This window comes from Larus michahellis, chromosome 2 (assembly GCF_964199755.1).
Source record: "Larus michahellis chromosome 2, bLarMic1.1, whole genome shotgun sequence".
In the NCBI taxonomy this organism is placed as follows: Eukaryota; Metazoa; Chordata; class Aves; order Charadriiformes; family Laridae; genus Larus; species Larus michahellis.
In genome coordinates this window covers 1,640,441-1,659,746 of record NC_133897.1, presented here as the reverse complement: position 1 = coordinate 1,659,746, position 19,306 = coordinate 1,640,441, and the positions used below count along the sequence as shown (strand labels likewise).

The following is a 19,306-nucleotide window of genomic DNA, read 5'->3' as shown; positions in this document are numbered from 1 at the left end:
CATCACTGATGATTTTTTTTTTTTGTTTGGTTGGTTTTTTTTTTAGGAGGAAGAGAGGACAGGAAGCCCGGGAACGGCGTTCACCAGGTTTTTATTGCTATTTGACATGAGCTGCAAGTCATGAGCCAGCTCATCCCGACGGAAAAGCAGGATGGGCTGGTGCAATCCGCTGCTGAGCTGGCAGCTTTCGTAACGGGGACAACGCGGGGACCGTGACTCATGAAGTGAGGGACCTGGCGCGCCGTGGATGGCGTGACATGCCCAAACGCCGTGACAGGGGATATGGGGGTGGGGATAATCCTGCAGGAGAAGGATGTGAGCCCAGGGCCGGATCCCGTGAGGCCTCTCTGAGCACATTTTGTAGGAGGGGAGGTTTAGGATGGGTATTAGGAACAATTTCTTCCCGGAAAGGGTTGCGGAGCTTTGGAACAGGCTGCCCAGGGCAGTGGTGGAGTCGCCATCCCTGGAGGGATTTAAAAGCCGGGCAGACGTGGTGCCGAGGGATGTGGTTTTGGCAGCGTTGGGTTGATGGTTGGACTCGATGATCTTAAAGGTCTTTTCCAACCTAGACGATTCTATAATTCTACGAAAAAGAGGAGGATGGGCTCTTCCTACACCAGCACGGGCTCATGTTCTGCGCGCCGAGGTCACGATCCCAAATCCCAAGAGCACTCAAACGCCCTAAAGGGAAGAAAACCCCCTCAACCCTGTCCTGCAAGCCAAGGGCACCCTACCGTCATCATATAGTCCTGGAGCAGCTCTGTCGCCGTGGTGCTCAGCTCGCTCTCGCTGACTGTCTTAATGTGTGGAGACTGTTGCGTGGAGAAGGATGAGGGGGAGTTGTCACCCGCATCCAAGGTTTCTGGAAAGGAACTGAAAGGCAAACAGACCGTGAGTCCTCCAGAGCTCCTCGGGCACCTTCCGCATCGCCGTCACCGGCAGTTGTGGCTCAGGAGGGCCTGGAAGGGTGGAGAGGGACGTGGAGACTGGGCGCTCTCTGCAATAAGGCTGGCAGCCTCCTGCTCCGGAGGGCATCCGAAGCGTCCCACCGCACGGAGGACTTGAACTACATTGGTACGGTGACCCGCTGAAAACGAAGCCCTACGTGGGCATCGACCCCGCTCCGACTGCGTTCTCGTTTTGGAACAGTGTGGGGGGGAAAAGATCTCAAACCACCTTATTTTGGCGTTAAATGGGAAATTTTCAAACAGTGAATTTTAAACGACTGGTTTGGGTGTCAGGTTTTCAGCCCGCAAACGCTACCGACCTTTCAGGGGTCACCAACTCAGGAGGCAAAAACGCTTCCAAAATGAAGGGGTGACGGGGAAAACGTTTCTCCCGACTCCAGATGGACTTCACCAAGGCAAAGGAGCCGGGCGAACGCTGCATCCCCGCTTTGCTGATGCAGGGGATGCACGTTCGGTGCGTACGTGACCCGTTCTGGGAACCCACGGCGGCAGAAGAATTCGGCGGCAGACGCTGCGGAGGCAGGGACCATGGCACCGCACGCGGACAGTAAAAACACCGTCCCGTGTTTCAGCCAGACTGAGCAGAAGCTTTTCAATGTGCAGATGGCAGCAGTTCCTGCTCTGGGGGCTTTAAAGCCAGCAGCGAGGCCGCACTAATCAGCGCCACGTTTACACTTACAAAGTGCTTGCTTCCGTTTCGTAAGATTCCTTAACATCCACTTTTGTCGAAGAGTCGTCTGCAAGGAAAACATGCGAGACAGGGGAGTTCGAGACGTTTTGCCCAGCCCGTGCCCTACACAAACACACTGATTTCCGACTCGGCTTTCACAGCGGGGAGGGGAGAGCCAGCGGGGTTGAGGTGATGCTGAGCGGCGCTGGGTCCGCACCGGAGACAGGCTCAGCGGAGATGCAGAACCGCAGAGGGATGGTATCATTAAGCGCCCGCGCCCCGCCGTGAACGGAGAAGCAAAGGGTTTGGGGGACAAGGATGATGGCTGGTGTACCACAGCCCAGCTGGGGAAACACCTGCAGGCAGGAGACAGCTCTCCTGCCCTCCCAACTCACAGGCATTTAAAGCAGAGGAGGGTTGGGTTTTTTTTCCAATACCCTGCAGGAGGGAAGCCAGTGGGCTGGCTCTGACCTCATGCGGTGGCAGGAGGAGAGGTGACGGACGTTGGTGAAGATGGGGAGAGACCAGAAACCCTCAGCCTCCTGGGCTGCATCCCCAGCAGCGTGGGCAGCGGGGCGAGGGTGGGGGGATTCTGCCCCTCTGCTCCGCTCTGGGGAGACCCCCCTGCAGTGCTGCCTCCAGCGCTGGGGCCTCAGCACAGGAGAGACACGGAGCTGTTGGAGCGGGGCCAGAGGAGGCCCCGGAGATGCTGGGAGGGCTGGAGCCCCTCTGCTGTGGGGACAGGCTGATGGGATGTGGGTGGCACAAAGGTTCCTTGGGGTGCCACCAAGCGAGGAGCAACATCTCAATCCGTCTCTCCTTTGGAGGTACAATCCATCATCTCCTTTGATGATCAGAGGGCTGGAGCCCCTCTGCTGTGGGGACACGCTGAGAGAGCTGGGGGGGTTCAGCCTGGAGAAGAGAAGGCTCCAGGGCGACCTTTAGACCTTCCAGTCCCTCAAGGGGCTCCAGGAAAGCTGGGGAGGGACTCTGGATCAGGGAGGGGAGCCATGGGACGAGGGGGAAGGGTTTTCCACTGCAAGATAGGAGATTGAGATGAGATATTGGGCAGAAATTGTTGGCTGTGAGGGGGGTGAGCCCCTGGCCCAGGTTGCCCAGAGAAGCTGTGGCTGCCCCATCCCTGGAGGGGTTCAAGGGCAGGTTGGCCGGGGCTTGGAGCAACCTGGGCTGGTGGGAGGTGTCCCTGCCCAGGGCAGGGGGTGGCACTGGATGGTCTTCAAGGTCCCTTCCAACCCAAACCATCCTGTGATTCTATGACCCTCAGACAGAGTAAGAAAGAGGCAAACAGGGAGAGCAGGGATTTACCGCTATGTAAGGACATGTGCCGCGTCGGCGTGGATGCCCCATCAAATATTGCTCTGTCCAAGAAGTCTATCGTGGACTCAGTGTAAACAATCTGGAAGACTTGGCTGAGAAGTGAGCACAGCTCCTCGGCAGTCACCTGGGGAGGGAGCAAAGAAGGGTTGGTGCAAGGCAGAAGCCACCACGGTGGCCTTTCTCTTCATCTCCCTACGGTGGGCACGCCGTGTGGGCCAGCAGTGTGCTGTGTTTGTCCTCCCAGCGAGGACAAGGAACCCACTTGTCCAAGATCCAGGACACGGCGCGAACCGCAGGGTCTCCAGGGCTGGAGGTGGCAAACCTGAAATCTCGTTGCTGCCTCCTCTGAGCTTCTCTTTGGTGCCAGAGGAGACCAGCTCCTGAGATCTATCACCCCTCATCACCCTCCCATACAGCCAGAGAAACATCCCAGCCCTTTTCAACCGGCCAGTCCCAAGCAATAGGAGATCGGATGCTCTCTCTCATCAACTCACAGCTATTAATTAGCACCCAGATTTCATGCCGATGCTCTGTCCTACACCTCCGTTCAGCTCCCTGGGGCTTTGGCTACATAACCTACATCCCAAATCGGTGCAGGCACCCCAGGGAGCGTTAGAGACAAAAACAAGGCGAGCAAAACTCCACCTTAAAGGCAAAGGGTTCCCGCTGTAGAAGCGGGAGCACAGAGGTCGAGATGAAAATCTCTGGATCCGGATACAGGATGAAACAAATTTCCAGGTCAGTGTGAGGAAAATGCCCCAGTTAGCAAAGTCCTATCGTGGGAGAGATCCAGTTGTCTTCACGGATTCCTTCTGCTGGAGAAGGCACTGGGCAGCAGGCACCACCATCAAGGAAAAACCATTTTCTGGTACCTTCTCCTGTCCAAACCAGGTCCCAGGGTTGGGGCAGGGACCCGGTTTTCTCCTCCAGGTAGCACCTCATGAGCCAACAAAGCCCAGCCCACACCCTGCAGTCTTAAAACTGGGCCTTTTTGTGTGTCACACAACCTACGGTGTAAGCATCTGGTCACGTAACAGAGGGAACACTTGGTGAGAGCAAGATGAAGCCACCCTGGGGCTGGTGGCTCTCCTGAGAGGTGGCGGCCACCCTGGTCTAAGAGCCAGAAAATCTCCCAGTAACCCCAGTCCCAGCGTTGTCGCAATCAGAGAGTGACTCCGGAGGCCACCCCAACGCAGGACGGACTTTTAATGGAGTGTTTTGAGTCTTACTTTGTTCTCCGTAGCCAGGACCACCAAGCAACAAGCTTCGACGGGAACCACCCCGCTCTCGGACAGCGAGCCCGAAGTCAGGGCTTTGGAGCTCTCGGCGCAGAGACTCTGGCTTGGGGAGATCCCGGGATCCTGAGCTGAGAAAATGAAAAGTCGTGAGGGGAAGGTCGAGTCAAGGAAGGGACCAGCAAGGAGACGTGGCACTGCGAGCTGCCCTCCAAGCAGGTCGCGTGCGGGGAGCGCAAAATCCCTCCCAAAGCAGGAGAGCAGAGGGTCCCGCAGCCGGGAGGAGGGAGCTCTCGGGAGCCCGGTAACTCCTACCTGAACACTGCACGGGGCTAAAGTCTTTGAAAATGAAAAACCCGTAATTTAGAGCCAGTTTCTGACAACTCTGTAAATCGCCGGCTTCATTTCCACGGCTGAGCCAGCCTCAGAAATCCACCAGCAGAATTACAGCCTGCTTAAGTCACTTACTCCTTTATTCTCTCGACTGTCCTTTGCTGTCACGGGGTTTATAATCCGATAAGTCTCTGTCATTACATCCTCTAAGTGGCTCAGCCTTCCCCGTAACACTCCAGCCCAAAACCATGCAGGTTTGACACACGCCGAGCTGCCGGGGATGGATTCGAGGCCCTCCCCAGGTATCACCAGAAGTGAGGTGTGGTGGAAGCGGTGGGTATCACCCCGGTTATTCAACACAGGCATTTAGACACCCAGCACCGCGACGAAATCCTCCCGGCAACCCGCACAAGGGTCGCAAAGAGCAGGGCAGGTCCGACACACACGGGGACCGAGCTGGAGGAGCTGCCTCCACCCATTCTCCTTGCTTTTCCTCCTTGCTCCCATCCACAGAGGACCCCGCAGACCGGAGCAGGACGGGCAGCGCAGGATAAACTACTACACCTTAAAGATCCCAAACTTTCCTACAAGTTGGTAAATGACAGCTCTCGTTGGTGTGGTTGTTGGCGGAGGACAGGCTACAGGAGGAATTTCTAAGCCGTACGCGAGCCTGCCGTTCATCTCCAGACACAACCCAACGTCCTTCGTCTCCCCCAACGCGCTCGCTCCTCTGCCAGTCACAGCACCCTCGGGGGAACACGCGTGAACTCAGTCCTTCCTCCGCGGCCCCCCCAGGAAAGGACGGACCGAAACAACTCAAGGCAGGAGACTAGATATAAGAAGAATATCGTACGCTGAGGGTGGTGGGACACTGGCCCAGGTTGCCTAGAGAGGTGGTGGTGGATGCCCCCATCCCTGGAAACATCCAAGGTCAGGTTGGACGGGGTTTTGAGCAACCTCGTCTAGTTCATAGAGTCATAGAATGCGTTGGGTTGGAAGGGACCTTTGAAGGTCATCTAGTCCAACATCTTCAACTAGATCAGGTTGCTCAGAGCCTCATCAAGCCTGGCCTTGGATGCCTCCAGGGATGGGGCCTCCACCACCTCTCTGGGCAACCTGTGCCAGTGTTTCACCACACTCGTTGTGAAGAACTTTTTCCTAATGTCTAATCTAGACCTCCCCTGCTCTAGTTTCAAACCATCGCCCCTTGGGAATGTTGAAGATGTCCCTGCTCACGGCAGGGGGTTGGACTAGATGGCCTGTAAAGGTCCCTTCCCACCCAAACCATTCCGTGATTCTATGAAGGACACCGATTATTTTGCTCTGTTCTCACCCAACATCACCTTTGTCCTGTTTCGGGTCAGGCTGTCTGCCGTCCTCCACGAGGGTGATACTGGCTGCTGTGGGACTCAGCCCCACAAGCCCAAAACACATGGCAACCCCGAAACACGAGGCTACAGCCGGCCCGTGCTGGCCACAACCTACCTGTTTTCAGCACGACCAAGTGAGAGGAGTCATCTCGGATGTAGGAAACGGATGCGATGTCGTGGATGGGGACCCTGAGGATGAGATCTTCTCCATCCCTCCACACCAGCTTGATGTTGTAGGCAGAGAGACTGATGACAGCATCGTGTTCTTGGGTCAGCTGCCCTGGGAGCTGGTGCGCCCTCTAAAATAAACGTATTTCCACTGCTAGGTTGAACTGTTTCCCTTTTGGTAACAGTCTGGTAACGGGCTTCCCTCCCACGGGATGGAGGAGAAGAGTCAGAGCAGGACCTAACCCCGAGGAGCTCCACAAGCCTTTTTTTTTTTCTCCATCCACATTAGATAGAGACTACACAAAGTGGGTCGTACAGCAGGCTGAGCGCTCACCTTTGCGTTATCGATCAAATGCAGGATTTCCGTGCGGCTGGAGGGATTCAGGTACCCTGGGATGGATGTGAGTTGACCTAAATACTGGAAAAGAACCACCGAACCGTTACCACATCGCGTACACCCTAAGCACGTCCGTGAACACCATAAGAGAGACACCACCAACTCAGCGCAAAGGGCCGGCGCCCCAAGCCCCTGTTTAGAAAGTGCTAAATGCACCTCCATAGGGAAGATGTCTCATGCCTTTAAGTTATCGTGATGCTATATATCTATATATATCTTGATATAGAGAGAGCAGGAGTCTTGAGAGGAGCGGCTGAGGGAGCTGGGGGTGTTCAGCCTGGAGAAAAGGGGGCTGAGGGGAGACCTTCTCGCTCTCCACAACTGCCTGAAAGGAGGGAGTAGCCAGGGGGGGTCGGGCTCTCCTCCCACGTAATGAACGATGGCATGAGGGGAAATGCCCTCAAGTTGCGCCAGGGGAGGTTTAGGATGGATATTGGGAAAAATTTCTTCCCGGAAAGGGTTGTCGAGCGTTGGAAGAGGCTGCCCAGGGCAGGGGTGGAGTCGCCATCCCTGGGGGGATTTAAAAGCCGGGCAGACGCGGTGCTGAGGGACGCGGGGTAGTGGTGGGCTTGGCAGGGCTGGGTTAATGGTCGGACTTGATGATCTTAAAGGTCTTCTCCAACCTAGATGACTCTATCTAGAATCATGGAATCACATAGTTATATACGAGCCCCGGCCAGGCAGAAGTTACCTTCACTTCTTTCTCGATGTAGTCGTTCAGCAGCACGTCCGGCTCGACGCGGTCAGGCAGGGACACCACCACCGTATGCAGAGGCCGTCTCTCCGTAACCTTCTCCTGGGCTTTTTTATCCCGACCTTTTTCGCCCTTCAGGAAGACTCGTTTGAAAGGAGACACTATTCCAGGCTGAGGAGAGAAAGGGAAACACCGGGTTAAGGGCGAGAGAGAGATTTTCTGCACCAAAATGGGGGGAAACCGGCAGCACCCACTGCCCAGTGCTCCTCCAGCCTGTCCATCTGCGCTCTCAGCCTGGTTTTACCAGCCCCAACCACCCGGTGGTCAGGCTGGTTTTAGAGCTACGAATCCACAAGTGCAAGATCTTCCACTGAAAAGCCCTTTCCCACAACATGTTGCAAGAAGAACATAAGCGCTGCTAAGCTCCTTTGACCAAAACAGGATAATTTTTCACGTAAAGTCATGATGTCCAACCTTTCAGTTAAGAAAAACCAACAAATATATACTCAGATTAAGAGGTGTAACAGTGAGCGTGCCATGGCCACGCACAAAACCAGGAGGCTTCCTCCTCACCTCGGTGCAATTTTTTATTTCACCCAAGCATTTGCAGCGAGGAACTCGAAGAGATGCTGCCGACTTGTCTGAGGTCTCCAGGGAGACCCATGAACGTGAGTGCAGGACCCAGGAGATGACCTTTCCTGGGAAAAACAGGTCTTTGCGGTTCGTGAACCATTGAGTGGCGGGTTTGGAAGAACATCGGAGCCAACACGAGTCCAGCCGGCAGCAGCGTGCACACACGGGCTCCCAGCTATAGAGGGAGCATCACCACCGTCCTTCTACCACTGTTCTTCTACCGTCATGGGGCGGGCAGCCCCGGAACGCTGCACGCCCAGAGGCTGTCACGGCAGAGCCAACCCGTGGTAGATTCCCATCAAGCTCCACAACAGCTTGCCTGATGGATAAATGACCGGGACTGTGTGCAAACTTCTGCAATGCCAAGTTTAGCAGCTCAAATGGAAGTTTTGAAGTAGGGAGATCCAATGCCTGGGATTCATAGAATCATGGAATGGTTAGAGTTGGAAGGGACTTTAAAGACCATCTCGTTCCAACCCCCGGCCCTGGGCAGGGACACCTCCCACCACACCACGTTGCTCCAAGCCCCGTCCTTGAACCCCTCCAGGGATGGGGCAGCCACAGCTTCTCTGGGCAACCTGGGCCAGGGGCTCACCACCCTCACAGCAAACAATTTCTGCCTCACATCTCATCTCAGTCTCCCCTCTGTCAGTGGAAAACCCTTCCCCCTCGTCCCATGGCTCCCCTCCCTGATCCAGAGTCCCTCCCCACCTTTCCTGGAGCCCCTTGAGGGACTGGAAGGGGCTCCAAGGTCTCCGCGGAGCCTTCTCTTCTCCAGGCTGAACCCCCCCAGCTCTCTCAGCCTGTCCCCACAGCAGAGGGGCTCCAGCCCTCCCAGCATCTCCGGGGCCTCCTCTGGCCCCGCTCCAACAGCTCCGTGTCTCTCCTGTGCCGAGGCCCCAGCACTGGAGGCAGCGCTGCAGGGGGGTCTCCCCAGAGCCGAGCAGAGGGGCAGAATCCGTCTGCCCCGTCCCACGGCAGCGATGCTCTCTGCTTCCCACCCCTCAGGACGACCGTGCTTTGGCTTCCCTGATTCTCACAGGCGAGAAAAAGGACTGTACGATCTGCAGAAGCAGAAAAGATGCTTCGAAAGGAGAATTAATTACATACAGACCTGCTCAGAAAAGTGTGCAAAAAACCTCAAAGAGCTGCAGCCACCAGCAAATTCAGCTCATCTCTTGCTGCCGTCCACTGCGGTACCTCACCTTGGAAACCACCGTCAAGAACTGCTGCGAACCCTTCACCTAAACCACAAAAACCTTGACGTAGGACAATATATTTAATGCCACCACCATGTCACCTACTCCCAGCGGCGTCCCTCCCCGCACAGCCGTGTTCAGGTGCACGCGTGGGACCTGCTGCCACCGGGCAGCTTCAGCCTCTCTCGTTGCTTTTCTCAACGTAGACGAGAGTGAAAAGATCTACAGGAACAAGAGAGACGGAAGCCAGACCGAAAGAATTTTGAAACTATTATACTAGGATGGGAAATTGGGATGGAAAAGCTCCTGGTTGAATAGCGTTCACCAAATCCCAGAGCGAACCAGGCATCGCAAGGACGATGGGGACAGCCCGGCCTTAAATTACCTCCCTTGGACCAGGGAGATAAAAATAGAGCGAGTTTATAGGACAAATGGGATAGAAAATGACAGCTACACGGCGCTGGCCTCGTCGAACAGCTCTGCCTTCCCAGTGGCAGGAGCAGCGCGGCCCAGCGCTGCAGATTTTAGGGGCAGGATCCGTCCCTTCACCCGGGATCCCGAAACGGAGCATCACCCTGCGCCGTGCAACCCAGCCGGCTCCTGCCCAGGGGTTGGGAGACTGTTCCTGGCTCCAGAAAGAAGAAAATCCTGAAAGAAACGGGTCTTTTTGCTAAAGTCAAAGCGCCGGGCTCAACCCCGGCTCTGCCACCCCAACTACGAGGGTGTCCGACCCCAAACCTGGGCTGCCAGTGCGGAAAGGTCTCATTTCACCAGCACCTTTTAGGAATTAAAAGCAGGGAGATGCAGAACTCCGGCACCGGGGTCAGGGCTGTACCACAACGGTCCATCCCCCTCCACCAGCCGGTCTCTGGCTCGATTCACCTCTCCCAGCCCAATCCGTACGGAGCAAACCAGAAGAAACTCTTGCTTTTCCCTGGAGGATGCCGGCAGCCTCCATAGGGCTGGGAAGATGCTCCAGAGGGAGTCCCCGCCACCCCGAGCCCCATAGGGAGGATTTGGGGAGCCCAAATCCCAGGCGGAGGCGTCCCCCGGCGTGACGCAACGCGGAACAACAGCTTCTCCATTTCTGGCAGATGATCTAAAAGCGGCACCTACCTCGTTCTCCATCAAAATACTCGGCCACGGAGAGCAGAACCAAACCCTGCCGGCGCGGAACCCTTGGTGGTTTCACCGAAAGCAACCTCCCGGGGGCTAGAGAAGCTGCGACCCTCGTCTCGGGGGGCTTCCGAAGGGGTTGGCAAAGCCACCAGCTTTCATTCGCCTGCCGGCTCGCGGCCAGGAAGTGCGATAACCGCAGTTTCCTTCTGTTAGACGCAGCAAGAGCGACAAAACATTGCTGTTGGTTAAGAATCGGCGAGGTTTGGCAGCAACGGGGCCGGGCGCGAGGTGCAGAAGCCCGTTTCGCAAAGCTCGATCCCGTTCCTGAATCCTGCACCCCTAAAAGCCCTGGAAACTCCCCCCAAAAAACTTTGCCGCTACAGCCTGGACTCGCCCCCGGGGTTGGAAATATCCCCAGCCCACGGGAGTCTTCAACCCTGGTTTCTCCTCCGAGTTTCAGAGCTACTTTGATCTCCAAGGTCCGACAACATTTATTGAGACCGAGGGCTGTAAAGCTTTTTTAGGGGCCATATTTTGAGTCTCGAAGTTTCCCGTTAGAAAAACGAAGCTCAGAAATGGGGGTAAGAGCTCCCTGCCTGAGCCAAGGCCTCCCAGGAGGCACTTTGGGAGAGCACCAAGTGTTCCAGTGAGCCTTGCCGGGCTCCAACGCCAGCCCAAGAGTCGGGCTCAGAGGATTAATGACAGCAAGCCGCTAATTTCCCAGACAGAGAATCAAATTAAAAAAGGGCGAAGGCGGTGATTTCCCCAATGGAATCCACCCATCGAGCAGAAGCAAGAAGGAGGTTGGTTGAAGAAGCACCCGAAGACCTACACCCAGCAGATCACCATCTCAGGATGCAAGTGAACTCCTCCGGCACACCGTTGGGGAAGAAAAGGATCCCATTTCTCCTTAAAATCCATAAAATCAAAGTTTGTTTTCTTTTTTCCCCCACAACTCCTTGCCCACAACTGCAATCCCTGAAGGTGATTTCCCAGCCCACCTCCCCGCGAGGTGGACACGAGTCATCTCCTGCGGCAGAACTTGAGCATCTGCTGCAAAAGCCACCGGCATGGGGAGCAGAGCTCAGCAAAAAGACCATCCCAGCTGCCAGGAGCTCATTCCCACACCCTCCACGGTTTGCTTCTCAAAAGCATTTACGCCTTGAAGTCAGGAGAAGAGGCGGAGAAGGGGTTACGTGAAGACCTTGTGCCAAGCAGGACATGGCATTTCATGCAGAGCTGCAGCTCTTGGCAGAGGTCGGGCCAACGTGGTCACTCTTCAGGGCCTCCAGTTCCGAAATTCAGGAGGAAAACAGGCATTTTGTCCCCTTAACGAGGCATTTAAGACTTGACTAATTGAGAGAGAGCATCTGAAAGCTGGGTTTAACCCGCCAGGCCAGACGGACAGGGAAAGGCATGCCATCGGGCAGGGGAGGGGGCTCTAAGAGCAGCAGATTGGCTTTGGTTGGATTTTTTTGGGAGACCCAACTCACCCAATGTACGTTCACATACGTTTGAACGAGGAACACTGGTGAGGAACTGGGATGGAGCACGTCCCACCAGTCTCCACCAAAACCACCCCAGGACCAGGACACATGGCTCTGGTGGGTGCCAAGGACCGGCTGCCACCAGGCTCCAGGGACCTCCTGGCCATGGCCAACCCTTCCTTGGATTCGGTGGCCCAGGTGGAAAAGGTCACCTTCCACTGGTGGTAGAGGTCAAGCCACCCGCTGCTGCTCCAGGGGCTGCAAATTCAGTGGAAATAGGACAAACACCCAGGAAAAAGCCCATGAGACCAGCCTTAGCCGGGGGCCTAAGCCCCCCAGCGTAGGTTGCACACGGCCATGAGCTGTCAGGAGAGAAATGGAGACACGGCACGGTCCAGAGAACCCCTCACCATCCTGAGCTCACATCTGCGTCGGGCTGATTCGTCCTTCTGATGCCATCTCAACCCTTTTGCGCAGAAAGCCCTGGGCGCAGGACGGGCCAGGGGAGGCTGTTGAGCCAGTACTTAATCTCAGGGAAGACGGCCTGACCCATCCCCAAACCTTCAAGATGCTCTTCAAGAAGGAAGCTCCATGCTCTCCTCCCCTCGAAAGCTCTCCAGGTGACTGGGGTTGCAAGGAATTAAACCAAAGGCGTTTGTACCCTCATCAATACCCCGTGAAAGCGCTTGCAGCTCTCTGCACTCTCCCAACACCTCCCAACACGGACACTTCAAAACCCACTTTATTTGGCGCCCCAAAGAAGGAGCCCCCACCCTCAGGGGGCAAGAGCGGGGCTCTCCCGGTGTAAGCACGGCGGTCTCCGGTCCCATCAGAGGTAGGACGAGCGACGAGGTGCACCGTCCCCTTGCTGCTGGGAAATAATCAGGGTCCCCTGGATCATCAGCAACACCCACTTCAGTAGGAAGAATTTAGGGAAAATTAGGGAAAAAGGAACGATTTACACGTCATCTAGACCATTATTACTCCAGCTGGAGCTTCAAGGGTTGTTTTGTTGTTTTTTTTTAAAATTTATTAGGCTGCTTTCACTTGTTTGTATCCATCCAAAAATCGATGAGGTCTTGGACAGCCCCTTTAAATGAGCTGAACACAAAGGAGAAAGAGCATCCCTCTCCTTCGGAGCGGAAACCGCCGCTTAATCCCCTCGAGTGGATTATCTCAAATGCAAATGTGTAAGGCTAATTCTCCCCCAGCATCTGCTTGGAGATTAAGGGAGGCCGAGTTCTGAACAGCCACCCAGTGCCGCTGCTGGCCAGGACATCCCCAAGGAGAGCCTGCATCCCAAATCCAGTTATCCTGTTCCTAAAGGGATGCGGGACACGTTGGTAAAGCCAGAAAGCTTTCCTAGAGAGCTGCCGGCAGCCCCCCAGGACCAGGCTACGTCTCCGAGCGTATCAGAAAGCCAACCGGGAGCATACCGACGACGCGCAGGCTCGGCGCAAGAAGCATCTGCACAAAGGCAGCGCGTGATGATGGCAGCAGGTGAAATAATAAACCGAGCCCAACGAGGCTCCAGGTCAGCTCGCCGCCAGCAGAGGAAACAAGGGAAGGAAGAAAAGGAGGACGGCGGCGCGCGTGGAAGGGCAAGAAGTCATGGGAAGCGCCCGTAATAACGAAACGTGAAACCAAGCAAGAAAACCCACATTCAGCACGTTTAGAGATGACTTGGCTGTTCAGAAGTGAACTCCAACCAGCCTCCAGCGTGGAGATGCCAGGGAAACATGGGTTCTCTGGGTTTGGCTGTGCCTGGGCACGGCTGGAGCCTGGACCAGGCTCCGCAGAGCCGGCCACCACGGTACCGGCCACATCCTGATGGCAAGCAGTGGTTCGTGGCCAAATGGCTTCCTGTTCCTCAGCCTGGTGGCCAAAATAAGCCCTAACAGCCTTGTTTGGCTCTGCCTGAGCAAGGCGGGTCCCCGTCCAGGCGGCGAATTGTTCAGGGGCCTTCTCGATCCCTTTAGCCCAACACAAAATCGCTCAGACAATTAAACACCAGCTCAACTCCTGACCCTGATGGGGTTACAGCAACGGCAAATACCCCGCTGCCTCGGGAACAGACCTTCGACAGCCCCTAACTGCTGGATTTCTCCACCCCTCCATCCTTAACAGCCAGGTCTGTATGGCAGCGTCACACATTTAGGGGCAGAGAGACTTGGCCAAGAGCACTGGGGGGAAGGAGAGGGTCCAGGCAGGCTTTGAGCATCTCCAAGGATGGAGAACCTGCGGCCTCCAGGCCAGCCTGTCCAGTGTTTGACCATCCTCACACTAAAGAAAGTTTATTATGGTCGAATACAAGTCCCCGTGTTTCAGTTTGTGGCCGTAGCCTCTTGTCCTGACACTGGGCACCACTGGGAAGAGCCTGGATCCTCCTCCTTTTTCTTCATTGCCCCTATAAGGCATTTATATACATTAATAAGATCCCTTTGAGCCTCCTCCCAGCTCTCTCAGCTTTTCCTCCTACGCGAGATGCTCCCAGCCCTTCACCATCTGCTGGATTCACTCCAGTACACCCCCATCTCTTGTACTGGAAGCCCAGTGCTCTAGGGGATCACCTCCTAGCAGGAGGCTGGTAGCCATCCCTGTCACGAGGACACGTTGCTGGCTCACGCTCACCTTGGTGTCCACCAGGACCTTCTCCAGCCCTGGATGTGAACAAGGCAAGAGGACTCGACCAAGGACCAGGAGCAGCTACGGACGCTCAGATGGCTGTGACGTTTTCTAGATCATCCTGTCCCTGTAATTAGGTTTATTTTGACTTGGCCGGTACTCAAGCTCTTCCCCAAAGCAGCCACATACTTGGACTTGCAGGGGGATGGTCAAGGAGGAGATTGAATCATAGAATCTTCATGGTTGGAAAGGACCTTTGAGATGATCGAGTCCAACCAAACAAGCTACAACCTCTGCCACTAGAGCGTGCCCTGAAGTGCCACATCTAGACGTTTCTTAAACACCTCTAGGGATGGTGACTCAAAGGGCGGGACTGCTCCTGCCCTTGCTACACAGAGGATCGAGCTGCTCAGGAGGCTGCCCTCGAGTGCCATCTACAAGCCAAACACCTGAGTGCATGCCAAAATTCAGGCTCCACAAGGAGCTCAACGCAGTTGTTTGACTTGCTGCTGCATCCGGCCCACCCCCAGCAGCGCCGAGGAGGAGCCCCAGGTTCCTGAGCAGGGAGGGGAGGCTGTTAAGTGCCACCCAAGGAGCAGGACCCTCTCATTTAGCTTCACAGAGGTGGTTTCCTTGAGGAACATCATTTGGTGCTGACAGGCTGGGTAGGAAAACAGCTTTCAAGTAAGATGGGATGGTTCCCACCACCCCAGGACCCCCAAATGCACCACTCAGACCCCACCACTGCAAGGAAAAAACCCAGGGAGAGCTCAGCAACTTTGCAGGAGCCACGGAGCCAGCTTGGGAACCCCCTCAAAGCTCCATGTGGGATCTGGACTGAAGACCACGCATGGAACATCTTCCCATCACGTGCTCCTCTTCATCCCGCTGCTGGCTTCAGAGCATCAATGCTACAGCACGACAGCTGGCAACACCTTCGCAAAGCCCTTTTATTCCACTTTTCTCCCATTTTTGTCAACGAGGAGCATTTGATAAAGTGGCACTGGGGGACTTATTCACATGGGAAGTACAGCAAGACGTGTCGGCATTCGGCTTGAGAAAGTCCAGACAGGGCAGCTCCGGCTTCAGCGCCGGACTTGGCACGCCGACATCGCTGCAGAAGAGCCGCTCTCCTCCCCACGAAGATATCCGGACGCTACAACATTAAATCAAGCCGTTATTCAAGGGATTCCTTTTTGAAGCCGAGCGCTAAGAACAGCTTCAGCTTTTTATCAGCTTTAGCGGAACGCGACAGCAAGGATTTAAGAGGGCGGGGAAGGGGGGGGCTCTGGATAACGATGCCAGGCATGGAGACGAAAATTAATCAAGACCAAAGCTGCGGGAAGGCTGCCAAGGCGGGGAGAAGGAGGGCAGGTGGCGCAGGGCTGGATGCCACCCTCTGCTAGCTCCTGACCCTCCGCAAAGCCATTGTCACAGCCACGGACCTTTCTCCCTTGGCACTGGGAGGGTGCTGAAGCCACATCTGCAACGCCTGCACCCCAACGTGCTGCATGGGCACCACAAAGCGTCCTCGGCTTCGTCTCACTTCACGGAGCTCCACGGACACCTGCCAGGATGAGGGTGGTGGAGGAAGGGACCTTCAAAGCCCGTCCACGGCCTCCCCGACAGCAGCAAGCTGGCCAGAACGGCATTTCGAAGTTCACCTGCATCAGTCCAGGTGCGCAGCCACGGCTTTGCATGTGGAGCGAGAAACAACGTACGGAAGCGTCCTCCGGTGATTTCCAAAGCGAGCAGAGCAGGTTCCGCCTTCAGGAGGATCCATCCAGGCAGAGAAGTCTCCATCGCTGCCGCAGACTTCAGCCTCCCCATGGGCGAGACCTACCTGTGCCTGAACCGGATAGCGAAGCCCAAGGAATATCTAAGCAAGGAGGATGCAAAGAATCACCCGGGGACCTGCAGCTCTTCCTACGTCTTGCTGAAGAGTCGTCTTAGACAACTCCGCTCCCAGGACCGGCAGAGCCAGCGATGCTCAGGCTTTGCGTGGGACTTCTCGGTTTCACACGGATTCTCCAGTGGAAGATCTTATTGCAAGGTGACCACCGGAAAGGGCAGTTGGAGCGGTGTCCCCTCCATCCTTGAGGAGCTGAGACCACAACCCGATGTGCTGGGGGTCAGGAGAAGAGGGATAAGGCTCCATTCCTTCGACAAGGAGGCTCCGGACCTCTTGCAACCTTGCCCGCAGAACAGATCACGTGCAACTCCTGTTTTAGCAACAGGTAAAAATAGTTTTGTGCTCACCGGGGCACAAAGGAAGAGTTTTGGTCGAGGTCACTGTCCCTCCTCAGCCCATCCTGTGGGCGGTTTTCCAGCTCCGTTTAAACCACGTTAGTTATCCACCCCCCTTCTAACCCCAACTGCTTTCCTCCGACATGGATCTTCTGGGAGATCATTTTGACCGACTCCTAGGGAAGCTTCTGGAGGTGATCCTGCCCCTCTAACCAACAGCCTGCTGGTGGGACACCCCCTCCAGGTTCTCCAGAAGACGTGGCTTCATCTCCACTGGGCTGAGACAGGAGTGAGAGGTCTCCGCTGGCCACCGGGACCTCTCATTCCTCCCCAGATCCCAGCAGGATGATGCGGAGCTGACACTCAGAGTGAAATAAATTAAAAAAATAATTCATATTTCAGCCAGAAACGCTCTATTTGATTTCAAAGCCGCTCCTTCAAACAAGCACATTATTAAATCCAAGTAATGTCGAAACATAATTTTCCTAAAAACAGTGAGCTGGTGCCCAAGTCTGTCTTAAAAAAAACCCCAAACAACGCAGCAGCTCAAGACTAAAGGCGACGGTTGCACAGAAACCCACTTCCAAAACAAGGCTCAGCTCCGTGTTTTCACGTTTCGGACAGCCTTGCCAGCTAAGCTGGGCTCCGGCCTCCCCGCCAGGATTTTCCTCTAAGGCAAGAGGAAAGGAATTTTCCCCGGCTATTTTTAGCAGAGCCTTGTTCCTCCCTCCCGGAGAAGAGATTCCTACCGCCCCGGCTCAGCTCTCTCCACCCACGGCTTTCATCTCCGGGTGCGCAGCTGAGCCAGGCTGGAGCCGACACATCTGGAGCGAGAAGCCGGAGGCAGAGACGCGCGGGGAGGTTTGCCTTGACTCAGCTTCCCAGTTCGCAGCAGATCCTCCGACCAAAAGGAGGGGAAGGCATCCTTACAGCCTCCGATGAAATCCTCTTCCAAGAGCAGTAATTCCTAAGCCAGGCTTAACCCAGGCTGTCCCTCAGTGCTTCATTTAACCTCCATCTGCCTCCTCTTCCCGATTTCAGGAATCCCCATCTGCAGGACCGGGCAGAATTTAAGCCCAGCTTAAATTCCAAGGTAAATTTAAGCACTGCGGGCAAGAGAAAAGAAGCCAATACCTTCTTGCCCAGGGGACCCAGACCCGGCACGTCCTCACTGCCTCTCCCACTCCAATGTAAGGTGATATTGAGGGGTCTTGGCGGCGGGAAACAGCCTTCTGCCGGTCCCAGCAGCACCTGGAAACAGCCGGCCAGGGGAGGTTCTCCAAGGGTGCAGTGGCAGTACCGTCTAAGTCTTTCAGCTTTAGCCTTTATCAATATTTGTAGGGGAAAAGGCTGGTAAGATCAGTTTATTTGCAGCCTTATCGGCACTGGGAGCACACTTTGGAGGGAGAGTTCCTGTTTTTCCATAGTTTCCAGGGGGTCCTGCCAAAATTCAGTGATCAGAAAGGTGCCAGAGAGCAGAAACCAAGTGGAGTTTTAACACGAGAAAGCCCCGGAGCTGCCTGGCCATGGGCAAGTCCGTTCTCTTCGGATACGGAACCGTATTTTCCATCGCTGGCTGGGAAAGGGAAACACGAGCTTACCAGCTTCCCTGGCTCCAGCCGATTCCTTGGGATGCGATGTCCTCCCCTTTCCCGGAGGAAAACCAGTTACACACAGGTGATCCCAGCAAAGCGAGGTGAGAAGGAAGCAAACTCACTTCCCCTCTTCTCTTTTCCCTCTTTCCCCAGTTTTCGGCTGCACATAGCGCCATTAACGCAGGACACTAGATCGCTTCGGCTCAAGCATTAAGCCCCCTCCTGCTCAATATCATTAACATCAACTTGCAAGATAAACATTTATTTATGCCAAAAAGTGGATCTTTAGATCTAGAACCCTATTTACAAGCAAAGTGGAGCGATCTCCAGTTAGCCATCCATCCATCCATCCATCCATCCATCCATCCATCCATCCATCCATCCATCCATCCATCCATCCACTAAAGGATTTAAACACTTGCCTTCTTTCCAAGTTTAAAGATTTGCTTCGCATCCCTAAGCTTTTTTCCACCCAAAAAGGTTTCTGTCCGGGCTCTTCTCCTAAAGTCCAGCTTCTAGAGTCACGTCGAAGTTGCAGCTTCATGCAAACAAACCCAAAAGACAAGGTTGCCGTACGTCCATCCCCAAAGCACCCAAAACCTTGAGGTTGTCCAGCGTCAGAACCAGCTCCAGGAGGTCTCTCCCAGCTCCCACCATTTCTGTACCAGACCAGCAAATCATGCAGCAAAGATGAAAGAGGTCATGGAAGCAGCTGGGAATAACGTAGCAGTTTTAATTTGTGTCTTAAACATGGTTTATGGGCCTTCCCGAGGAGTCTGGTCAGAGCAGTGCCATTACTCATGGTCCTTCATCCACTTAGACAACTCTTACAGAGATCCATCAGCATCAGTCAACGCTTTGGCACAACCACCCCCTGGAGACCACACGTCATCCCTGTGTTCCCAGGTCCCTGCCGGCTGCAGGGATGATTTTAAGACCACATTCCCCAGCCCAGTTGCTTCTTCAAGCCTCAGAAGCAGAGGTGAAGGCCACCCACACAGAGGAGATCAATACCCCAGGTCCAGGAGGTGGCCACCATGGGGAGGTCAGGTAGGAGGCCACAGATGTGACCACCAGGCAGCCACAGAGAAGGTGAAGTTCTGCCTTACTGGTGTTTTCCATTTGAGGTCTCTTCCCAGCTGCAGGCCACCCAAGACCCCACTAAGGCAGATAGCTTTGGTTCCACAGACACCAAGGACAACATCCAAGAAGTTTTTGTCCTAAAACC

The 19,306-nt window shown here is 55.1% G+C and overlaps 1 protein-coding gene across 1 annotated transcript in view; it reads right to left on the bottom strand.

Annotated features, from left to right (window-relative positions):
* Positions 1-19,306, bottom strand: part of CCM2 (CCM2 scaffold protein) — a 42,206-nt gene that overhangs the window by 4,060 nt on the left and 18,840 nt on the right. Inside the window, exons 2-8 of the mRNA XM_074573853.1 lie at positions 7,171-7,344; positions 6,417-6,500; positions 6,030-6,213; positions 4,206-4,342; positions 2,965-3,100; positions 1,648-1,705; positions 735-873 (exon numbers count right to left, since the gene is read on the bottom strand). Coding sequence (XP_074429954.1) covers positions 735-873; positions 1,648-1,705; positions 2,965-3,100; positions 4,206-4,342; positions 6,030-6,213; positions 6,417-6,500; positions 7,171-7,344 — 912 coding nt within the window. The remainder of the gene's footprint in view (positions 1-734; positions 874-1,647; positions 1,706-2,964; positions 3,101-4,205; positions 4,343-6,029; positions 6,214-6,416; positions 6,501-7,170; positions 7,345-19,306) is intronic.